Below are 24676 nucleotides of genomic sequence, written 5' to 3' on the forward strand. Positions count from 1 at the left end.
CTGCAGGGCAGGAGACAGGAAGAGAACTTGCTCCTTCCTTAGGGGACCACTAGGGGCTGATTTCTGGAATCTGCTGGGAAGTCCTGGTCCCTCCCTGCCCAGGGCTGCCCTGTGCTCCCACTCCATGCCAACCCCAGAGACAGCTTCTAACCACCCTAGAGCCCTCGGTCTCCATCATCGCCCACTTTCTCCTTGCTTCCAATTCCAGGCTCTCCCGCTGCAGGTTGAGACAGGGGTCCCCCTGCAGGACCCTCAGCAGCTGTGGAGGCAGGGTGCAAAACCATGTGTTTATTTTTATTAGAAATGTTCTCGGTATAAAAACAGTCATGCGCTACACATTGTCATCAATAACCATCACCAAACACCCAGGCACTGAACTCCGTGTCATCGGCAGGAGGGGCAGGCGGGGGGCAGGCGGGGGCAGGACACGCGGCAGACGGGCAGGGGGCAGGCGGGCAGGCTGCGGGCCACAGGGACACACACAGAGGCCACCGGGAAGACGCGGCACTTGGCAACACACTTGAGATTGGATTTTGTTTTGGCTTTTTTTGCGTTTTGGATTTTTTTTTCTTTTTCTCTTTTGCGACACGTAAGATTTGGTGAATGGGGGTGACAGTGGCAGGGAGAAAGCAAGGGCTGGATGTAATGAAGGTGAGGAGGGGGCTGAGGACAGGAAAGAAACCTGCACGGGAGACCCAGGGGAGCACAAGAGAAAAAACTGGAAAGATCTGGAGACGGAGGATGCAGGAGGAAGAGGGGGCAGAGGCAGAAAGAAAGCAGCTAGGGAAAAGCAGAGCACACAGACAGGTGCAGACGCAGAAAAGGCAGTGGTAAAATAAAGACAGGGATGGAAACAGACTGGGACGGTCACCAGTGCGACAGCAGAGACAAAGGGAGAGAGAAAACCAGCTCTGGGGCCCACGCAGCCTGAGCCCGTCATTTGGGGCCGGGAGGGGCCATGGTCCAAGATGCAGGCTCTTGGGGTGGCCTGCAGCCGGCCCGGCCTCTTGTCCTCCTCCTGTCACCTGCCCGGCTTGCCCAGGCTGCCCGGCAGTGACTGCCGGGGGCTCTGCTGTCCTCAGCACCAAGCCGCGTCCGTGGGCACCCACGGGCAGGCAAGACATCAGCTGGGCCCCTGGGAGTGGCCCTGGCCCGACGCGTCAGCCACAAGGGTCTCGGGTCCTCCTCCTCTTGTTCGGCTCTGGTGGCCTAGCTAGATTGCATGGTTGGTGTAGGTGACGTAGGTCTGTTTGGTGGCCAGTGCTGGAAGGAGAGAGACCGGGGTACCCAGACATCAGGGGCAGGCTTTTTCAAACCCTTCTTCTGCACAGTCACTGCCCTGCCCACAGCATTAGGTCCAGACCCCTGAACCAAGCCGTTGACATCCCCCAAACTGAATGGTGGCCCCCCCCCCCCCCACCCCTTTGCTCCCCCCCTCCCCTCCCCCTACCCTGCACTCCCCCCCCCCCGCAACTAGTGCCTCATCCCCCCACCGCACCCCCACCAAATTCCCCCACTCCCTGAACCCATCATCCTTCCCACCTCCACACCTTCGCTGGGGCTAGGCCGCTTCCCTGGAGGGCCCTGCCCTTCTCACTCTGTTGCTTTAGTTAGGATCCCTCCTTTGATGGGCCCTCCCTCCCCACCCCACTGCTCTGGGAGGGTCCCCCGACGCCCTGCCCCCAACAAAGCCCCCACCACCTCCCAACTCCACCACACTTGAGGAGAATCATTTTTATTTGTGATATTAATTATATATAGCCTTAAAGTATTATCGACAGAAGGGTTTCAGGTCCACAGCACACATTCTGGAAGAGCACATGCGAAAAACAGACATTAGACAGAACCTGGCAGCCTGGGGGATGGGAGTGGCAAGCTGGGACAGAGTGAATGAATGATGGAACCAGTGGCCGGGCCCTGCGAGGCTAGACACTAACTAGCTGACCAGGAGGCCCCTCCGACTGACGCGGCCCCAGTCCCTCACTCAAGGAAGACGGAAGATCTCCAGGTCCCATCAGGCCTCAGTGTGGCTACCCTTCCCATTTCTGGGCATCCCTGTCTCACCCCAGCCTTGAGTCTCCCTTATCTGCACCCTGAGCAAGGGCCAGCCACCACCAGGACCTGGGCTCTGTGTCTGGGTACCCTCATTTCCCAGTCTCAGCCCCCTTTGCCCCCCCCCCCACCCAGCTGGGCGACAAGCTCTTCCTGGCATGAGCCTCCCCTACCTCCACCCAGCTGGGGTTCAAACCTCATGGCAGCCTAGTGACAAAGCCAGATAAGGGCCACCCTCCTGCGACAAATGAGGCACTGAGGCCAGTTGGGTGAGGAGCCCGGCCAGGCCCTTAGTTTTGTCCTGTCAGGATCCAGGGTCTCCCGGCATGGCCGGGGACAGCTCAGTGGAGAGTCATCAAGGTCAGAATTGCTGCGTAGGGTGGGAGCTAAGTGCTGCTGCATGGAGGCGGCCAGACAAGGGACAGTTACGGTGCCCTAGTGCGCAGAGCTGGCCTGACACTCCATCAGGGGCCTCTCCACCCAGAAAAGGACCGTCCCTGCCAGACTCAGCCAGGGCACCCAGCCTGGAACGGAGGACACGGAGGGGGAGCAGTGTGGCTGGACGCTCCGATCCTCTACCCCATGTGCTGGGCCCACAACTGCTGAGTTAAGACCACGCTTCCCACACTCCCTGCTGGATGACCTTCCTGCTAATGACTTGCGAGTGGAAGAGCTGTGTGTCGTTTGATTTGCATGTCATTTGATTAAAACTGTTTCTCCATACTTCCCCTCTTCTGCCTTCCAGGGCAGAGCAGTCACTGAGAGGGACCAGCCTCAGCACAACCTTCTGGGAGCCGCTGGAAGAGACCCGGGTCCCGAGGCCTGCCCACCCACTACACCAGCATAGCCGGAAGCCTACTGACATAGGCAGGATTTCTGGGTCCCACTACCAGAGGGTCCATCAAGTGTGACCAGAAGCGAACTTGTGGGGGGGGTGGGGCGAGCAGAGGGGCACCTCGTAGGACCAGCGGGGCAACATGAGGGGTGGAACACAGGGGAGCTAAAGGAAGAACTTTCTCCTGAGTGGAGAGGGTGGCCTTATACGGTAGTTCAGCTGCCTGTCAGCTGAAATACGCAAACAGAACATGGACAATCACTTGGCTGGGCCGCAGCCAGGAAGCTGCAAGTCTCAGGTTCCCCCCCGGACAGGTGGCAGGAAGGAAACGGGGCCCATGACTTCAGAAGGAGGCTTACAAAGCATGCCTCCTTCATTACTAAAATGACCCGTGTGCCTCCAGGGTGCTGGCTGACCACGAGGGAAGGACCACGGACAGGGCAGTTTTGAGGGAACAGCATCCAGGAGGGTCCTGGGCTGGACAGACTTGGGCAAAGGAGCCCGGACACAAAGGCAGAGGTGCTGAAAGCGGGGGAGGGGCGCTATGCAGATCAGCATTCTGGGGACAGGAGTCTCTGATCCCCTCCCTCTGTGACCTCCGGCAGCTCCTCCCCCCACCTCCTAGGCCCCACCTGTAACACAAAAGAGCTCAGTGGCCCTTTGGCCCAGACTTCTTTCCCTGCGGGCCTCCCCCAGCCCCACGTCTCCACCCCACTCTCTCCAGCACGGTCAGAAAAAGAGACAGCGGCTGAATCAGTTCCCCGGGGCTCCATCACCCCCTGGGTGAACTGATAAAATTGAGTCTCCAAACCTGCAAACCCGCCAGCAGCTGCGGCTCAGAGGTGAAGGAAAACAGCAGCAGGAGCAGCCAAACCTCCACCAGCTGTAGGGAAACAGGCACCGGGGGCCAAGGGCACCCACGCAGGCAGGAGGAGGAAAATGGCAGGGAGGTGAGGGACAGGTGGGCCCTGCCGTCCCTCTAAGAACAGAGCTGTTTCCAATAGAAAAATCCAGTCCTTGGGTTCCAGAACCTGGAAATGCATTCAGCCCTCAGCTACAAGCCAGGGGCCCCAGAGTCCTTCAGCGCAGCTTCGGTCTCACCATCTGGAAAATGGGAGCAGTGAGTCTGCCCGGGCCCCCCCCCCCCACCCGCCGGGAGCTAACTGTGAGACTCTCCCACTGTGGCTGGGAGTCAGGAGGCTTCGGGTCCGGTCCTGCCCTCCCCAGTACAGGGGGTCGCAGCACCTGCCAAGCAGCCCTTCCGACAAACTGAACCTCTCAGCGCCTCAATTTTCTCATCTGTACAATGGGTGGCTCTCAGCCACAAGGTGGAGGGAACCCTGCAAAGTGGTGGGCAAAGGGGCAGGGCTGAAATGACTACAGCAAAGGGGATAGCGTGAGGACAGTGATGCTCCAGAGGCATCCTCAACCCGAAGGGAGGGACACGGAGCAAAAGCCAAGGGCCCCAAACCCATGCCTTGCCTGTGACAGACCCTTGCTGCTCTTCAGTCCCTGCTACCTCAGATAACAATTAGCTGGGCGGTGGTAAGCAAGAGCTGACAGCCCCCATTTGTCGCCCTGTGTCTCTGTGCCCAATCTGCCCACAATCAGGCCCCTGAATTATTTATTCTGTTTTTTGTGTAAAGATACGTGGCCTCCCAGTGACAGAGTGAAAAATGGCCCTGCTCCACAGGAGTGACATCTCCCCACTCTCCCTGCTCATACCCCCTCGCTCTGGCATCCCCAGAATTAATCACCGGGCTCCCACCCAGCACCCCCACAGCTCCTGCTATCGCCAAGCTAAGGGACAGTGGTGGCAAAGGGTCCTGGCCTCTGGCTCCCACAGGTGGGCAGAGGGAGCAAACAGCTCTCGTCCTTCCCTTGCAGGAAGCGGGGCTGGGAACCCTGCGGCGCTTCCCTTCCCTGGGCCTCCATTCCCCTCCTTGTCTGGTGGGGGGTGGGGTGGGAAGGGGTGGGAATTCTACCCTGTCCCCATGGGACCAACCTCAACAGAGACAGAAGAAGCCATGTCAGTGAGGAGCCATCAGACCTGTCTGGGAAGGCCCTGCCCTCTGGTTCCCTCTGGCCAGTGACAGCACCATGAGGGTCACCCTTTGGGGTTAGGGTGTTATCTCCAGTTAGCCGCCCATGGTCCCTGGAGGGCTCATGCCCCATTCAGACGAGCCCTGGAGCAGAGCTCATTTGACACACCTGCCTGCACCAGGGTAGTAGGGCCTGGAGAGTGGAACCCGGGACAGGTAAGTCTCCGTGGGAAGGAGGAAAACCGAAGGCAGGGGTCTGGTGAGGGGCTGCATTTGGGGTTTCTGCAAATCTAGACACAAAAGGCCAGAGGTGGGGCATCCTGGAAGGACAAGGCCCCTTCCCATCTCAGAGTGTAGGCCCCAGGGGACTCCTGAAGGGAGTCCTAGGGCTGTAGGTCCAAAGGGAGCTCTGGGAGGATTGGAACCAGAGGTCATCTGGCAGAAGATGGGGGCTGGGGGGCAACACATGGTCTTCAGCATGTCAAAGAAGGGGGCATGTCAAAAGCCACCTATACTGTTCCGCACAGAGAAGGGGGCCCCAGAGAGAGGAAGACCATGTGAAGTTGGGGTCAAGGGAAAGACACTGGGGCCAGCGAGCCACTGACTTGCTGTGTGACCTCAGGAGAGTCACTCACCCTTTCTGGGCCTCAGCTGGGGATCAAACCTCTAGCCCCACCCCAGCCTTACAGGACTGTTGTGAAGATCACTCAACAGGGCAGAGGGCTTTGGGAGGGAAAAATCCTGTCTGGATGTAGGAAGAGACTTCCCTTCTTTACACAGATGGCGGTCTCTCAACACGTGGGAGCCGTGCTGAGAAAGGGAGGGAAGATGCTTTCCCAGGGCCACGAGGTGGGGGAGCTTGTGAGAGGTGCTGCCCCAGCCAAAACACACAAAGGAGGCTAGGTCTTCTGGTCTCCTGACCTCCTTGTCAGTGACACAGGGCCTCCTCTTAGAGCCTGCACTCCAGACACTCCTGTAGTCTAGCCCATACTCCTCCTGCTGCCATCAACAATGTCCATTTCTGGCCTTTCCCCCAGGACGAGAGGGAAGCAGCTGAGTACTAACTCCCAGGTCCCAAACAGGACTGAGAGTCTCCCCAGAGGGAGGGGCTCTTCTCCTTCCCCACCAGTGGGATCCCCCCACCCCCAGGACTTTCAGAGAGCAGGGGAGGCAGAAGCTGCCACTTAAACTATTTGGACACTTGCACGATATCCAGGGAGGGAGCCAAGGTCTCAGTGAGCAGGGGTGACCACGGCTACCCCTTCGTCTCGCCCCCGCCAACCACTGGAGCAGCTAGAATGGAGGCCCACCCCACAGGTGGGAGACCCCATGGCTCACCCCAGGGCAGAGGCCTCCATCTCCAAGGAAGCAGTAGGGACATCACCGTGAAGGTCAAGTCCAGCCCAGCTACCTGGTGACTTTGTGACCCACATGAATCCCTAACCTTACTGAGCCTCCCTTTCCTCATCTGTATTACACAGATGATAAATAACTTGCCTTTTAAGGTCGCATGGCTGTGTGTCACACAATCGGGGTTCAAGGAGTGGTTGCCACCACGGTGCCCCCGAGGCACCCCTGTCCCTCACATGCCCTGCCCCTCTCTCCCCTCCATCTCTTCTCACAGAGGGCTGGCTGCAAGGGGGGACCAGAGAAGCTAGTAAAGATGGCGGCCTCACTCCCTCATGCACATTCCTGCCCAGGCCCAGACCTTGGGCCTGCCCCTCAGATGCTGAGGTCCCCCTTAAAGCATGACCCTCTACTGCAGAGGTTTCCTTGGACCATCCCTTGGGAACACCCAGCCTACAGGGAACTGAGGCCTCTGGAGACCCTCCATCCAACCTACTTCTTCCCTTACCATCCTAGGGACCCACCTCCTGGGTCCCCATCTCTCAGGGTCCTGTTAGGGCGTGGCCAGGCGGGCACCAGAGCCTCTGTGCCCAGGTCACTAAAGGGCCAGAAAGCAGAGGCCCTCTAGACAACCCATTCTCCCAGAGGGACTGAGAGGGCACAGGCCCAGATCTTGGTCCCAGGGCAGAGAAATCCCAGAGCCCCCATCACCCTGCGTGAACCAGGTTCCCCCACAGCCTCACCCTTGGCAGTCAGATCCCTGGAAGGGTGCAGCTAAGGCTAGGTGGGGTGGGACCTTGAGGTTCTCTCCTGGTTACCAAGATGGGGCGGGGCAGAGGGGCACTAACCTGGCGCCTCAAGGTTCTCCCAGAATCCCCACTCACCTGTGGCCTCAGGTCTCTCCCAGGAACCCCAGAAAATGGGCTTACAGAGGGACACGGCCAGGGTCCCGGTTATGGGGGCTGGCCTTCTCCGGGAAGGAGACGAGGCTGGGTGGGGCCCTGAGGGAGAGGGGAGGACCCGGACACTCACCAGGGGTCTCGAGGTTCTCGCAGAGCTCAGACTTGGCCTCACCATTGGGCCGGAAGCTGCCCTTCTGCGTGAACTTGTTGGACATGGTGGCGGCGGTGACGACGGCTTTGAGGCTGCGCTTGCGCTTGGGCACATTCTGCTCCGGGTGGAAGAGGATGATGTAGACCTTGGGCATGTAGAGCATCCCCAGGGACACCGAGGCGCTCAGACTCACCGAGACCGTCAGCGTCGTCGTCTGGATGTACAGCTGGAGGTGGGCCAGGGGTGGCATCAGAAAAAGCTCTGCCCCAGCCTCAAGGTCCCGACCCCAGGAACAGACACAAGGGGGACAGACCCTGGGAGTCCTGCCCCATATCCCACTGACTTTGGGCAGAAGGGAGTCATGGTGTTGAGCTGGGACTTTAGATCAGACTCTCTGGATTCAAATCCTGACTCTACCATTTCCAGCTCTGTGATCTTGGACAAGTCCCACCCTGTGCCTCAGTTTCCCCACGTGGGCATACTGCTATAATACTCACCTCATAGGGCCGCCATGAGCATGAAATGCCTTGGTAAATGGTGACGTATATACAACAACGCCCAGCCCATGGTACATACGTACATGGAAGCGTTTCCCACTGCTTCATGCCATGTGGGGGGAGCACCCCTAAAGAAGGGCCCTCAGGGAACCACAGCTGACCCTCCCAGCAGCATCCCGCTACACAGGGCTGGGAGTGAGATGAACATCTGTCGGTGCCTTGGGGTAACTCCCAGGGGCCAGGCCACAGCCCCTCGACCAGGTCCCCATTCAGTGACTGCAACCCGCACTGCTGCCCTGTGCAGAGCAGGCCACTGACACAGGAGCCACGGCACCCAGTGAGATATGGCGATGGCACAGTCAAAGCCCATTTCACGCTCGCTCGCCAGCACTAACGGTGACAGATGTTTAGCAAAATGAAAGTCCATTAATCTGGGTGTCGGATAATCCATTCTTCAATAGCAGGGCCTTCCAGGCAGGGCCTGACAATTCCCACTGCCCCCTGGGGTCCCCTCCCTGCCTCCTCCATCACCCTTCCCAGTCCTCCAGGCCTCTGTTGTCCTGCAAGCCCCCCCCAACCTCCGTGGGGCCAGAGGAGACCCAGGCTATAGCCGCCAGGTCTGGGCATGGGGAAGGCAGGAAATGCTCTACCTCCTAAATCTGCCATTTCTAGATCTGGGCCCCCTCCCTTGGGGCCTGGCTGATGTGCCATCTCCTCTAGAAAGCTCTCCCTGAACCCCAGCTCTATCCAACCCCCTATGACACCCATTCTCGTACTCTGCCCCATCTGCCCTTCTCTAGAAATGCTTCATGACCTGGATCTGAAGGCTGTCTTTCCAGCTATCCTTTGAGAGAGAGGCTGGAGAAGCCCTGGGGTCTGAAAGGAAAGAGGGATGTGACCCTGAGTCTCAAGCCCTCTCTAGCCCTCAGTTTACTCATCAGTGCAATGGGATGAGAGCTGCTACCTCTCCCAACCCACGAGGTGAGCCAAACCCAGATTGTGAAGCTCTGTGAACTTGCACAGCACCATGGGGAAGGAGGCTGGGAGTGTGGAGAAGTGGTTTTATTTGTCACTGTTCAGAAACTGTCACAAGCCCAGGGAAATGAGAGCCTGGTCCCTAGACAGCACACACCTCTCTGGACACAGTCATCTCCTGTCCTCCCATGCAAGCCATATTCTCACTCTTGTGCAACAGCGCTCCCTCCCAGCATGACTGGCCAGTAGGAGGGTATTGGCTACCTCTCCTGCCCCCTGAGATGGGGCTGATGGCAGGGGTGGGGGGGACGGACAGGCTCCACACCACTGGGGAAAATGATGAAGGTCTGGGCTAATCAAGATGATGCTTGTTTTCTGGATCTTCATCATTGGACGGGGAGCTCCCTGGGTGAGGGTACGTCTCCCTCATTAGACCGGGGCCTCCCTGAGGGCAGTCTCCCCTCTCACTGGGGGTTCTTGGGTGTTGGGGTCGTGTTTCCAAGTCAGATATCCATCTTGGGCCCTCTGCCCACACCTTGTTGATTGGGGGGTGGGGCGTGCATTCGGGCCCATTTGGAGTTGGTGGACCAGGGATAGAGGCCCCCTCTCTGGACAGAGTGAGCCCTGTGTTGGGGGCAAGATTCCACTCTGCTCTGAGCCACTGTGGGATGCTAGACCCCTCCACTAACACAGGCAGAAGAGCCCAGGGGACACACATGTGGTTCCATGCCCTGCTGTCATCATCTTAAATCCTGAATAATTTTTGAACAAGGGAAGGGGCTTTCACTTTCTTTCTGCATAAGGCCCTGAAAACCAGAGAGCCAGCCCTGAACACGGAAAACAGTACAATCCTTGGTGTTCTCTTTTGCTTTTCAGACTAGGAGCCTTTTTGCAAAGATATAAGATGGGGCATAAACCAATCCAACCTAAGCAAGCTGCCCCCACCTGCTGGGGCCCTGCCCTTCCAGCAGGGGCCTCGGGGGCTCATCTAGCCATCCCAGGCTGAGGGGCAGCCGGCCCCGTGCAAGCACAAGTAAGGCTGCACACCCCAGTCCCTCTCCATGCTCTGGGGTCTGGAATTCCCACCCTCCCACCAGCTCACACGTTGTCCCAGAGCCCCCTGTGTGAAGGCGCACGTTGTCACCAAGAGGTGATAGCATGCTGATTCTATCAAAGAAGGAGCAGCCCTCTAAAACCTCTAGAACCCAGCAGACACCCCCAACCCCCAGGGATGAGGCCCAGGTACAGATGCAGCCCTCCAAGGCCGGTGGCCTGAGAGGTGACCTCCAGGATCTGATTTCGTCTTGTTTCCCAGCCAACCTGTCTTTCAGACGGAGGTGCCTGGATTCCTGCTCCCCTTTCTGGTCAGGCCCTGGCTACACTCTGTCCTCTGCAAGAAATCCTACCTTTGCCTCACAAGTGGCTGCTCCCCAGAGCGAAGAGGTTGTCAGAGCTAGGTCTGATGGGCGTGGACAGAGGTCACCATGGGTGGGGCAAAGGGCCCAGAAAGGAGCTGCTGTGGAGGGAGATGAGGAGTCTCCCATTTCCCTGTGAGGCCTGCTGGGCAGAGGGTCCAAGGGGCCCCACTGGGGATGCCGAGGAGATCTACCTGCTCCACAATTTGGCCCAGGCTGATCCCAGTGGCCACAGAGATCCTCGGAATCTGTACAAACCAGAGAAATGAACCTCCCCACCACCTGGTCAGCCTCTGTGGCTAGGTCCCACCCAAGGGCAGCTAAGTGGGAACCCCACGTGGTGGAGAAAGCATGCTGTGCACGGCTCTGGGTAGTGCTGCACGGCGGCCACAATAACCCTGGCGACTGGGGCTAGCATGGGGAAAGCCATCCACCTGCTCAGCCCAGCAGCACAGACTGCTTCGCTCCATGCCACCACCTGCACGCTGGGGAAATGGGCGCCACCGAGCCCCTGCACACATGTGTGCACACAGCCTGGGCACGCCCACATGCCCACAGACACGCACGCCCATAGACACATGCACCTCTGCATTCACACACACACACCCCTGACCTCACAGCTGTGTGCTCACACATGACTCAGACTCACACCGGGGGGCATGTGCACGCACACACACGCACTCCCTTCCTGCACCTAGGTACGCTCGCATGCACGCACCCAGATGCATTCACCCGTATCTGCACACATACCTGAATATGCACCTACAAGTGCACACACACACATCTGCACATACATGGCCAGGCACATGCAACTCGTCTGCACACCCACATGCATCCCAGATGTGAAGCTCTCAGTGTACACACCTGCCCGCCCCCACCCCGTGTACGTGAACGCAGCCACCTGCACACAGATACACACACCACCCAGCCACCACCAACCATGCACAAGAAGGCACACACACCTCTGTAACCACGCAACTCCCCGCCGCGGCCCCACCCCTCTCTCTCTCTGCCTGTTTGCACGGCTGGCAGAGCCCAGTGGAGATTCAGAGATTCAGCTCCTGGTGGCCTGTACCTCTAGGAAGTTGGGTCCCAGCATGGGGTGGGAGAAGACCTCATATCCCAGCCCCCTCCTTGTGCTGAAGCGCAGAGGGGAAGGTCATGTCCCATGTCCCCCACTATCAGGACCAGAGCAGGGTCACCTGTGGCTGAGAGGCTAGCCTGCTGTGTGACCCCAGGCAAGTAAGGGCCTCTGCGCCTCTCTGGGCCTCAGGAGAGATCATTTCAGAGGCTCCTTTTCAACATCTATACTCAGGGGAGCCTCTTAAAAAGGAAGAAATTAGAGGCAGTCCGGGTAGCCTGGAGAGATGTAGGGGCTGAGCAGGAGGCGGGGCCTCAGCAGCCGGAGGGGGGAGGGTCTGACGGCCCCCTGGGAGGGCAGGACCCCCACCGAGGAAACTATAGGAAGGCAGAATCAGGGGCTCAGCCAGCATGTTGTCTGCCTTCCAGCCGTTCACCTTTACTCCCTGAGGAGGCAAGGGAAGGAGACTCCTGGTGTCGCCAAAATTTCTCAAGCTATCAGCTTCCTACAGTGTGGGGTGGCTTCCCCTGCTGGCTCTGTGGGCCCCCTGGGCACTGCGGGCCACGGGCTCCGCCTGTACTTGTCCTCAGCAGGGAGGGCTTCCCGCAGGCCTGTGGGGGCAGGAGACCTGGCTCACAGGGCAAGCTAGGCCTGGTGGCTGCTTTAGCTCAGGTTTGTGGGGTGACCTGGAGCCAAACCTGGTCCCTGATCTCAGGGCCCTCACTGCCAACCCCAATGTCTGCTTCTCAGAGCCCCACAGCCCACTGGCCACCTTTAGAAGGCAAGCTACAGGCCTCTCCCGGCCAGGCCCAGGGTTTCAGCATGGAGGGCAGAGGTCCTGCCCTCAAGGAACTCTTGGAGCAGAGGTGGCCCTTACCAAGGAGGCTGCAGGGCAGGAAGGTGTCCCAGGGCTGCAGGGGGGCAGTGTGGACTGGGTTTGCAGAGGGGGGTTCCTGAGTTAGGCACAGCAGGGTCAAGTTCAACCATGCCACCTATGGGCTGTGTGATCTCAAATGAGTCACTTGGCCTCTCTGTGCCTCTGTGTCTCGTCTATAGACAGGGATAGTGCTATCCACCTTACCCTGCTACTGTGGATGCGGGCCATCAGGTAGAGTGTCAGGCCCATGACAAGCTCCCCATCCATCATGGCCTTGGCAGCAGCCTCACTGAAAGCCAAGGATCCTGAGTAGCTCACAGCTGGGCAAGTTCCAGCTTCAAATGCCAGCCATGGGCTGGTGACAACACCAGCTCCAGCTCCAGCCGGGCCCTCAGCCCTGAACCCCAGCCCTGTGTATTCAGCAGCAGTACATGGACCTCTTAACAGGCACCCCAAACTTAACACATCCAGAGGACCACCAGATCTCGGTCCCCAAACAGGCTCCTCTGTGCTCTTCCCCACCTGAGAGTGCAGACGTTCCTTCCTCCCGATCCTCACACCAAAACCCAGAGTCATCCTTGACTCTCCTCTGCACTTCTTGCCCCACATGCAATCCGTCCCAAATCCAGCCGCCTCACCTGCAGACACATCCAAGAACCCCTGCTTCCCATCACCCCTGGCCCCAGAAGCCCCCTGCTGGGCTCGCTACAGTCACCTCCGCATTGGCCATCCAGGTCTCGGCCCACCTTCCTCCGGGCTCCACCCAGCAGCCAGAGAGATCCTTCTAAACCCGCACTACGTCATGTCCCTCACTGCTCAGAACCCCGATGTGGCTCCCTTCTCACTGATGGTAGAAGCCCACATCCTTCCCACAGCCTCTGAGTCCTCCACCATCTGCCCTGTCATCTCTCTGACCTCTCTGTCCCCATCACCTTCCCCTGGGTTCCTCAGCACCAGCCACCCCACAGAGAGGTAGACGGCTTTCAAACCCATCAGGCCATGTGATTGTGACAACACCTTAATGACTGCAAGAGAAGGATCATGGCCCCAACATACTGATGGAGAAACTGAGGTGGAGAAGCCAGCTGCTGTGCCCAAGATCCCAAACATAGAACTCGGACCAGGAGCTGGAGTCCTTGGTCCCAATAACCCCTGGCCCATCTCTAACCTCTGGCTTCAGTGACCCTCCGTCCTTCAAGATAAAACCCTGCAGGAGCCAGGCAGCTCAGGGGCTGGGATGTGGTCGGAGTGCACGGGGCCCTGGAGTCTGTCCAGGCCCACAGGATGGCCTGACAGAGCCAGCAGGAGGCACCCTGTCTGCAGCTCTGGCTGGTGGAGGGAAGGACCCTCAGCTGACACCCCAGGCTCCCAGGCTTCAGAGGCTTGGTGACCAGGAGAGAAGGAGTGAGTGCTGATCCATCCCCCACCCAGGGACCCAGGGGGACCCTGCAAGGGCAGAAAGAGGGGCAGGCAGGGACAAGGAAGAAAGGAGTGGATGCATGGAAGATGGGGCTGAGCAGGGCGAGAGGTGGGAAAGAGTCTAGAAGAGATTGAAGGCTGACAGAGAGGAGAGAGGGAGGCAATGGGGGGTAGAGGCAGGGAGGGAAGGGAAGAAGAAGGAGAGAGTTGAGACGGGTGGGAAGGGGAAGCCAGAAAAGAGAAAGGGTGGGAGAGAAGAGGGACAACCCAGAAGCCAGAGAACAGATGGAGGCAGAGGAAGCAGTGAGGCATGGAAGAAGTCCTCTCCAGAGCAGAAGGAAAGGCCAGCGAGCCCCCATGGCTGCCTGCAGCTCAGGGCCCTCACTCTCCCCCCACCACGCACCTTGTCTGCTGACTGCGAGGTGCCAAAGAAGATGGGGATGAAAGCGAGCCAGACGATACAGGTGGTGTACATGGTGAAGCCGATGGGCTTGGCCTCGTTGAAGGTCTCGGGCACACCGCGCGTCTTGATGGCGTACACGGTGCACGTGACCATGAGCAGCATGCTGTACCCCAGCAGGCAGATGAGCGACAGGTCCGAGATGTCGCACTTGAGCACGCCCCTGGCAAAGCGGGGGTCGAGCGTCCGCTGGTCCTGGAAGTCCACCACTGAGTGGGACGGGTCCACCACAAACCACACGCAGATGCCGAGGAGCTGCAGGGAGATGAGGCTGAAGGTGATGGCCAGCTGCGAGGCAGGGCTGATGAAGCGCGGTGCGCTCACCGACCGCTTGCCCTGCTCGAAGATGCGGTAGATGCGGTTGGTCTTGGTGAGCAGGGCCGCGTAGCTGATGCTCATGCCCAGTCCCAGGAAGATACGGCGCAGAGAGCACGTCCCCAGGTCGGGCTCAGCGATCATGAGGAAGGTGGTGGCGTAGCACAGGAAGATGCCGGCCAGCAGCACGTAGCTCAGCTCTCGGCCCGAGGCCTTGACGATGGGTGTGTCGTTGTAGCGCACGAAGGTGACCACTACGAAGAGCGTGGCAGCGATGCCCACTACTGCCAGGAAGAGGGGCAGCACGGCCCAGGGCGAGTCCCACTCCAGCTTGATGATGGGGATGGGCCGGCAGCCCGTGCGGTTCTCGGTGGGCCGCATGTCGTACGGGCACGTCTTACAGGTATAGCGGTCCACCTGGTACTGGTACCCCGTGCACGGCTCACAGTGCCAACAGCAGGGCATCCCCTTCACAGTCTTCTTCCGCTCACCCGGCTGGCACGGCAGGCTGCAGATGGAGCGGGGTGGCTGCGGCCCGCTCCCCGGCCAGTGCATCCGCTCTATCTGGCAACGACATCGCAGGGGAGCTGGCCTCAGGCTATGCCACCCGCTGCCCGGGGCCACCCCACCAGCTGGCATCCCGGCCACGACCCGCTGGACCCAGCAGCTGGACTTAAATAAGCCCACCTGCGTGATGCAGCCCTGGCTAACCCAGGAAACATCCTGAGCAAATCCCAGACCCTCCAGGACCGTACAGAGACCCTGAGCCCAGAGAGCAGCAGGAAGAACCAGGAGTCCCACGGGGAAGCAGAGGGAACTCAGGAGCCCTGATTCCAGACACACCCAGCATCACCCAGGAGCTTGCTTTGGGCCTGTCCCAAACCTACTGGCAGGATCTGAGTCTTAACCAGACCCTGCAGGTGACTTGTGTGCTTGCTGGGAGATGTGCCGTCTTCCCCGTGGCTCAGCCCACAGTGTCTCCTCTGGGTGGGACAGGAAGCTGTGCTCAGCAGAGAGCAATGACAGATTTGCTCAGAGGACACAGAATCTGTGCCCAGGGATTAGAATTTCTTTACATCTTGCTCTAAATTAGCGCTAGTCACGGTTATATGTCTCCGAAGACACAGTCGCTGCGAGCAAAGGAGCCACGGGGCGTGTTGGCACCCCTACCAAATTCAGTGTTACAAAAAAGCCTAGAAAGTCAGCGAGAGGCGCAGAAGAGCTCCAGGCCCTGAGCAAAGGGAGCTGGACTACACTTGGGAACCGTGTTCAAGGCATCTGTTCCAAATAGAGCGGCTGCTAGGAGTTCACACTTGGCAAGCAGGGGGCCTGGCCAGACAGGTGCTCCTCTGTGCTGGGTCCTCGCTCCCAGAGAAGGAATAAGCAGCTGCTTGGGCAAGGGGATGGTTTCAGAGCTGAGGAAAAGGGGAGGGGCAGCCAAAGATGGGCTCCCAGGAGTGGGGAGGAAAAGCTCAGGACAGCAGCTTGTCCTGTGGCTCTGGGCATGACAGGGCCATGTGGTCCCCTAGAGCCAAAGAGCACAGGAACAACCTGGGCCACGATCCCTATAGGAACAATGAAGCAGGACAACCCCGGCCACCGGAGCTCTGAGACTGTAGAGAAACAAATGGCAACGGTGGCTGTTCTAGAAAACTCTGGCTCCCATAGAAAGAGCCATAAATGCAGGTAAATCCTGGGATCACAGGTGTGTTGCCAGCTGGCTGTGAGCCCTGCAGCGAACACCTCAACCTCTCTGAGTCTTTGTTTCCCGACCTGATCCAAGGACACCAGAAAGAGGCCAGTCTGCCCTTTGCTACTTATTGTGGCTTCCATTTGGAAGTCATCACAGAAATTGTATTTCCCCAGAAGCTCAGCCCCACGAGGCGCGGGGCTCTGTGCCTGTTCCCTGCCTCATGTCTAGCCCCCAGCACAGGGCTGGCATGCCAGGGACCCTGGGACTCTCTGTCTATAACAGAGGAAGTGAGGAAGTGAGGCCCAGGCACCAGCCGTGAGAGGCCATCTCAGTTTCAGTCTCTTCCACTGGCCCCCATCCCAGCCCGGCCTGCTCTGTGACCCCCACAGCACAGCCCAAACTGAGCCCTCAGGAGAAAACGGGGAGGATGTGACAGTTGAAGTCCAGTTCCCCTGACCTTCCCTCTGCCCCGACTCCATACTGGCTGAGGGGCCTTGTATCATCAGGGATGTGTCCGCTGCCCTCCCCACATCGAGGCCCTGCCTTCACTTACCACAGCTGTAGAATGGGATAAGAACAGTGCCTGCCTCACAGGGCTGCTGTCCACATAGTAAGGTCCCACACTTACCACAGTTGCTGTATACAGCAGGCACTCAGTAAGGCTGAGCTGCCGATGTTGCTGGTGAACTGAATCACAGGTCCCCACTGCTCCCCTCACTGGACCCCAAAGAGAAACGCCTCCATATGGGATATCATCCCCTTGGCCAAGTGCTCCCACCGGCCCTGTTTTGTCTGTCTATCTCTCTTCAGCAACCCAAGGAACATCACCGTGGGAATGGGCTCTACTCCCGCCCTGCCATGTGGCCTTTGGAACATCCCTCAGGCTGGGCTCACAGAAATACTGCCTCTCACTCAGAAGATTGTCAGAGCCAAATGGGATCATGGGCAGAAAGTGTTTCGAGGAGCTTGAGGGGCTTGTCGCTGGAAGAGATTCCTATAAGAGGAGACAGCAGGGACATGAGGCAACTCTCCCAGGATCGGCAACAGGGAGTCTGAGGCCAGACACGGGCCTGGGCCTTCTGGCCTCTCTGGTCCATCCATCCGGCTGTCACATTGTGCCTGCCCCAAGCACGGCTCACCCCTTCACCTTGCAAGGTAGGGGCCAAGTGCACTGGCGTTTCCTTAGGGAATGAACCACAGGCCCTTTCTCTCCAAATACATGCTCTAGTCACAGCTAGGTACACTGAGGCCAGAGGGGGAGAGCGGCAATGTCCCGGGGACAATCAGGGGCCAGGAAAATGCAGCTAGGAGGATTCAGGAGAAGACATCCCCCACCCCAGCTGCCCATAATACCCAGAAAAATGATGACCTTCTAGATGCAGTTTGACAGCTTTAAGAAATGCTCTCAAACAGCCCTCTACCCCCAACCAGAAACTCCACCTGACAGTGCCCTTTGCCTTAAGACATTGTCCTCCTTTGTCCCAATGCAGCCCTCCCCCCGCCACCCCCAAACTCCCATCCCCCCACAACTCCCTGCTTCCCTGTACCTGCTGAGCCCTTCAGTCCAGGGTAAATTGTCCAGATTATTCAGCATTTTCCTCCGCCAGGAGGCAGCAGGCAGGAAGGCCCCAGGCCAAGGAAAAGGGCATACAGCAGAAAACCCACAGCCCTATCCCTCCATTTCTGGAAGGGGTGGCACTCAGGGCCCTTGGAGGCCTGGACTAGGGCCTGGAAGGAAGCCTGGGCTTGGTAGCAGCAAACTGGGAGTCAGGGCTGGTCCTTGCCATCAGCGGCCATCTCCCCTTGGTCTTACCTCCCAGGGGTTGGGTGGCACACGTGACTCTGTCCATCCCTCCTGGGGCCCCTCCCTGCCCTCCCACCACATACTTACTCTGAGGTGCAGGTGGTCCGTCCAGGAGCCAATGACCTTGTACTCAGCCGAGCCATTGCGCAGCTGGTACTGGTAGATGTCATAGCGGCCAGGGGCATCTCCGTTCTCATTGAAGGTTACGGGGTTCCCCGCAATGCCTGTAGGGACCGGAGACTGTTACACATTCCGTATCTTTGCTGAGCTCTCACCAAGAAGCAGGGGGGATCAGGAACCCAGAGCAGAGACACCTCTGGGGAGGCCCCTGCATGGAACATTTTAGGAGGTTCCCCCGCCCTCCAGAGGCCCCCAGCCCCTCCCCCCATGGCACCCCGGGACCCCTTCTAGTGCACAGCCCAGGACAGCCACCTGAGAAGTTGACGTTGCGGATGTACTTGAGGAGCTGGGTGCCATCCACAGGGTCCATGCGCGGGCAGAGCCCCACACGGCCAGGACACAGGTCGCGGTGCATGGCGTGCAGTGCGTGGCCCATGGCATACACGGCGTCAATCACAAACTGTACCTTCCCCTCCTGCTCATACGCCGAGTCCTGCCCAATGCGTTCTCGGTCTGCAACGAAACGCCCAGCACGGGGACCATACATGAGGCCCACCGTCCTCACTGACCACGTGCTGGACACCAGAGCCAAGAGAGGTGACACGGCCCATCTCTGCACACCTAGGCCTTCTGGCTCCTGGCCCAGTGCCAGCTCTATCTCCCCCAGGATGGTCTTACGGGGGATGATCCCACAAAGGGACAGGGAGGGTCCACTGCCCTCACCACTGTGCAGCCATCTCTGTGCCCTGAGGCCCCAGAACAGCCAGGGCAGGCCCCCATGTCCCTCAGAAGGCAGTGGGTCAGGGGGTCTCCCTACGGCTGTGGAACCTCCCCGCCTTCCCCCTGCCTGACCTAGACTGATCACGGGAGCCACTGGGAAATCGCCAGGACAAGAGCTGTGTGGCTCAGTGGTACACTCTGGCAGCCCACAGATGGGCAGCCACGCCAACCAGGGCACATTGCCCCCGCCACAGGGTATGGAAGGGGAAACTGAGGCCCCAGGAGGGTGAGAGCCTGGCCGCAAATCCCTCAGAGTTTAGGACTCAAGCCACCTGGTGCCCTTGATGGCTTCCAATTGCCCCAAACACCGGAAGTTACCATCATCCCCACCCACTCCTTCCCCATTAGCCAGGGTGAGTGAGTTCTGCCAAGTGGGGAACCCCCCTCCCTCACCTCACTGCAAACAGCAGTGGCTCCCCTAGGGCACCATGGCCTTGGGGCTCTGGCTTCCCATCCTCACTCCCTAGGTCCTGGGCCCAAGCTTCACAGCTGCCTACGGCTTCAGTGTCCTCTCAATAGAAAGGGATCATAATCCTGCCCCCAGAAGTTTAACTGAGAACACTTGGCACTGAGTAGGTGACTGATCCACATGATTATTGTGCTAAGTGGTCAGAAGGTGGGGGGGGGCGGGGGGGCGGGGGGGCGGTGGGGGATGGTTCTGAGGCAACCAACAGACGTCTCTGGGCCAGAGCAGGCCAGGAAGGCTTTCTGGAGGAGGAGGCATTACCCAAGCCCCGGCCCACAATAACAATTATCATGAAGAATAGGGGCTGTTAATGTCTAGTGAACACCTGCTCCACGCTAAGCATCTTTCTAAGACCTTTATCCATATAAACCCATTGAATTCTCACCAGGGTGCCATGAGGTGAGTAATTATCCACGCATCAGAGATGAAACTGAGGCACAGAAAAGCCCAGAGATGTCCCAGAACCACTAAGTGCTGAGCCTGAATCCCAGTACTCCGGCTCCCAGCCTATGTGCCACTCTACACCTAAGGGATTCTAAGGGGGGATTGGGGGTGGGGACAGGAATGCAGGGAGGGGAGAGGAGGAAGGGACAGGAGGATGCAAAGTGGAGGCAGGGAGAGGATGGGAAGAATGCTAGGGAAGCCCGGGCTTCCCCTTCTGAGGCTGCAGGCCCTGCCCCCATCATAGCCTGTAACTCCCTGGAGACCAGGACAAAGACATTAACCCCACCACCCACCCCACCACCCACCCTGCCGTGTACACCCACTGCCTCCCTGTTAGGGGGCCAGTGCCACACCTTGCAAAAGTGATTCCCCAGCGGGCTACAGGATGAGGGGCTGCACCCCAGCCTAGCCCCCTGGCCCACAGCCAGAGCCTCCCATGTCTACTGTGTGGGGGCTGGGCTGGGCGAGCGCCAGGCCCTGGGAACTCCAGAGGTCACTGCGTCCATCTCTGCCCTTGGATACCTCAGAGGCAGACACCTGCCCGGGGCTCCCACAGAGCCGGGAGGGCATTTCATATGCCTGCCTGCCTTGGCCACCAAGCCCCTGGGACCGAGGGCAGAACCTGACCCCAGTTACCCCAACCTCGGGGTCAGAGATCAAGACTCACCAGCACTCAGATTGGACAGTTGGGGACACACACCCTGTGTTGTGGTACCATTCAGTCAAGATGACCCACAGCTCCTACAGTGTGGCCTCAGGGCTGGAGGCCAGGCAGGCTTGGGAGCCATCTCCCTGGCTCTCTCCTGGTCACCAAAGGCCCTCACTACCCATCGTCCCTGCTCTACACTTGCGGGGGCCTGGACTTGAACCTGGGAGCTGAAACCCCAGCTCCACCAACCACTCTGGCTGTGTGACCTTGGACCTCAGACTCTAGCTCCCTCCACTACAAAATGAGGATGATGATGGTACTTGCCTCACAAGGTCGGGTTAGGGTCCCTAAGGAGGATTAGTGGGTTAATATTCACAAGACCCAAAGAGAGGCGTGGTGCTTGCCAAGTGCTACAGAGGTTGGCCAGACACCTGCCGGCACAGACGGGTATAAGTCAGACCCTGCCTCAGAGCTCCCGGGCCAGCAGAGCCTGGCTAATCAGTCAACACAATTTCTAGGACAAGGCACAGACGGGAATAAACATGAAAGGCAAATCCTCCAGCTTAACTAGCCCGCCCTCTTGTCTGAGCTCCTGATGACAAGGTTCTGAGAAGGAGGAGAGAAGCCCAGGGACAACCCTGTCCCCAGAGGGAGGGGAACAGAGGGGGCTGGGACAGGTTGAAGGCTATAGTCCCACCCTGGACCGCACCCAGCCCCCAGGTCCTGCTCCCCTCAGCCTGAAGAATGGAAAACATAAAACGCTACTCAACAACCCTGCACTCCCATCACATCCTCATTTCCTACGGGTCAGAAACTGAATTATTAACCAGGACGGAGGGGAGGCTGTGGCCACTGCAGAAAGCAGACAGCTCCCTCCCAAAAGCCAAGGACACCCTGGGCTGATGGGATCTGATTACACCTCCCCACCTGAGCTGCCCTCAGCCTCTCCTCTCTCCTCCTTCAGGGGTCCTCCCTCAGTGGGTCTCACTGAAGTAGCCATTCCAGGCCACTCTGGTCCAGGACCAAGGGAGGGGTTCACAAGCCGTCTGCCCCGAGGCCAGAGTGAGGATGAGCCTCACCCAGGAGAATCCACCTCTGCAGGGGGACGCTCCCACGAGAGGGGCTCTGGGGTCCTGTCATCCCATCAGGGCTGCCCCTCCAGAATCCCTACCCCAGAGCTGTCATAATGCCAGCCATGGACTTCTAGAGACTTCTCGACACACTTTCACATCTTGACTTTTGTCTTGAGTCCAGCCTCAATTATGGATGAGAAAATGCACCGTGAGGTGACCTGCAAAGCACCTTTATTTAACAAGGGGACACCAGGCCTCGAGCATGCCCTCTACAGATACCCCTCAACCCCCAAGTGCCCTTCCTTTTGGAGAGCAGGAATCATAAATACAAGTTAAACAAAGACGAGATGCTCCATCCCGAATGTTCGAAGCTGTGCCCATAATCCACACGGCTCTCTCCGCACACTCTGGACTCCTCAGCAAATGACCCCACACCGAGAGCCTTCACATGCCTGGAATTTCTCTTCCCCGGAGCTCGGGGAGGTCAGCTGAACTGGCCCCCTCACAGAGGAGGTAACTGAGGTTTGTGAGTGGTCAAGTGATGTACCCAGAATCCCACAGGAACCCTGTCACCCAGCATGTGCTCGTGCACACCGGGGATGGGCCTGACTGGGAAGTGGCAGAGCTGGGATTTGAACCTGGATCTCTCTGGCTCCTTAACCATTTCAACCACCCCACACCATCCTACCCCAGGTTGTCCCTCCCCTTCTTCTTCCTCCAACCAGCCTCTGGTCTGCCTCCTCCCCCTTCTCTGGGGCCCAGGCCTAATCAGGAGTTCAGGATCCCTGTCTGCAGGGCCAGAGCAGGTGGTGGTCGTGGAGAGAAAGGGGTGGGGGGGTCAGAAAAATCCCCTCCTGGGTGGGCAGGAGCTCCAGGCCCAAGCAGTTCTGGGAGGAAGCAGGACGCACATTTCTGAGCGCTACTGGAGGAGATAAATCCCAGACACATGGTGGCAATGACAGCAGCAACAGTTTGAAGATGTCCTAATTGTGTCCCGGGGTACCGTGAGCCGGAGATGCATTTGGCTCTGCCACGGGTGACAGCCAGCCAGAGAAACCATCGGGAGAGGATTTTCTCCATCCAAACCCCGCAGTTACGGTTACTACGGTGACTGCAGCCTTTGTCTGCAGGTTGTAAATTGTAATTGAAATGAGTTTTCAAGGTTGAAATAATCAGAGTTCCTCTTGTCTCCCCCATCACCTCGCCACAACTCACCCCGCCCAACCGCAACCCTCCTGAGCCACTGCGGTCACACGCACGCACGAGCGCATGCACGCACGGTTCTTGAAGAGGCTTCCTCGCATAAAAGAAGACAAAATCAATTACTCACACATGCACGTATTTCCAAAGCTACACGTCCAAGGTGGCTACCCACAACCCGGCAGGCACTGAGACACACGGCCATACTCACACTCATGTCTAAACGCATATAAACACAAGTAACACAGACACGGCTGCTCGCCCAGTTCGGCATGCATCCAAGCATCCTGTCCTCCAGATTCCCCCATGGTCGGGCTGAGAGGCCCACAGGTGTTTCCTCTGGGAGATGATAATGGATGCATCAGTGGGGCTCTATCCCGCTGGAGCCCTCCAGGAGACGATGTGGAGGGTGCCTCGTGGTTGCCCATCAGAGGGGACAAACACTCGGGCCCCCCCTCAATGTTAAGCCAAGTTCTGCTCCTGGGGGCACTGACTCCATTAACAAAGATGGGGCTGGTGAGCACTGAGGGGACCAGGGGGCCGGCGGTCTCTGTTCACAGGTAGAGGCCCACAGGTGCAATCCAGCCCAGGTGCTCGAACACACCACACACAGCTGCACGCAGAAGCCTGCGTTCACGTACAAATATGCAAACGTGCACACCAGTTTTCAGCCCTCGGGCAAACTTCCAGGGAGTAGGATAAAAGATCCCCCCCTCCCCCCCAGGAGCTGAAGTCTAGCCAACACAGCTGGGCCTGGCTCCCGGCTCCGCCGTGGACTGGCTAGATGACCCAGGTCAAATACAATGTCGGTTCCTCCGAAGTAAGTTCAGGGTAATGATACTGACCTTGCGGGGCCTCTGGGAGGATTAAGGAGGAAGAGGCAGAACACATATAACATCATACTTTATGTACGTTAATCCGTTTCCTCTCCGCGCAGGTACCCCTCCACTGGGAAAGATCCCCCATCCTAGGCTTCCCCCTCCAACCTGCATACAGCCTGGTTCATGTGGGCTTCCCCCACTTCAAGATGAGATGAGCACAGGGTACCCACCCCACTCAGACAGGGGCCCAGGTCAGCCTGCCCGCCGATATACAGATGCGGGGGACAAAGCTGCCACACTGTGCTTCAGGCCCTTCTCCCTCTTTCCTGACTCACCCATGGTTGAGCCATTCTCCCCTGAAACCCAGAGGTTTTTCTGAGGGTCCTGGGAGTTCTGCTCCTGGGGTTAAGCTCCACACTCCCCTGTTCTGCCCATCATGTCCCCAAATCACATGGTTGGCTCTCCCTTTCCTAGGTTCACATTCTTTCATTGTTTCTGCGGGGACCTCCCCTCCATCAAGACACCTGCTTTCCAGGGGCGCCTGGGTGGCTCAGTGGGTTAAAGCCTCTGCCTTCGGCTCGGGTCATGATCCCAGGGTCCTGGGATCGAGCCCTACATCGGGCTCTCTGCTCAGCAGGGCGCCTGCTTCCCCCCTCTCTCTCTGCCTGCCTGTCTGCCTGCTTGTCATCTCTGTCAAATAAATAAATAAAATCTTAAAAAAAAAAAAAAGACACCTGCTTTCCAGTCTGAGGCAGCTCTAACTCGGCCTGGCCCCCTCTATGTTTCCCCAAACTCCCAAGCCCCCAAACCCAGCCTCAGCTCTCCACCCACTGTCCCAGGGAACTCGGAGCCAGCTCAGGTGTCTCCAGGGATGACAGGTTGGGGCAGAGGGGGAGGGGTTGGGGGAGGGGTGGGACCCACCAGGGGACCACCGCCTGAGCTGGGAGGAGGGGAGGTGACTGGCCCAGCAGGGGGAGGGGCTCCTGACTCTCAGGGATTCCCTCTGGCTCTGTGGTAGCACAGCCCACGACTCAACCTTGAACCAACTGCAGGCCCCTACAGACCCTCAAGAACATGATCCCAGGGTGAAAATACAGACATGGGAAGTTGAAGTCCCTCTATGACTGTGAATTCTGATTGCAAATGCTCATAGCAGCAGAGAAGTTTGTGTCTCTGAAATTAGCAGAGATCACTTCTGGATGGCCGGCCACTGACCAGCCCCTCCAGTCACCCAGCCACGCTCCTTCCCCTTTCAGCA

At 58.5% G+C, this 24676-nt stretch overlaps 1 protein-coding gene across 2 annotated transcripts in view; it reads right to left on the minus strand.

Annotated features, from left to right (window-relative positions):
* Positions 1–326: 326 nt before the first annotated feature.
* The window catches only part of LOC111152320 (glutamate metabotropic receptor 4), a 105588-nt gene continuing 81238 nt past the window's right edge, over positions 327–24676 (minus strand). For both annotated transcript variants that reach the window (XM_022510813.1, XM_022510812.1), the window contains 5 exons: positions 18298–18498; positions 17953–18089; positions 13997–14932; positions 7309–7555; positions 327–1263 (listed from right to left, as the gene is read on the minus strand). In XM_022510813.1, the coding sequence (XP_022366521.1) occupies positions 1214–1263; positions 7309–7555; positions 13997–14932; positions 17953–18089; positions 18298–18498 (1571 nt within the window). In that variant the 3' untranslated portion in view covers positions 327–1213. The remainder of the gene's footprint in view (positions 1264–7308; positions 7556–13996; positions 14933–17952; positions 18090–18297; positions 18499–24676) is intronic.

Source organism: Enhydra lutris, unplaced genomic scaffold (assembly GCF_002288905.1).
Source record: "Enhydra lutris kenyoni isolate GAN:26980312 unplaced genomic scaffold, ASM228890v2 scaffoldscaffold28, whole genome shotgun sequence".
In the NCBI taxonomy this organism is placed as follows: Eukaryota; Metazoa; Chordata; class Mammalia; order Carnivora; family Mustelidae; genus Enhydra; species Enhydra lutris.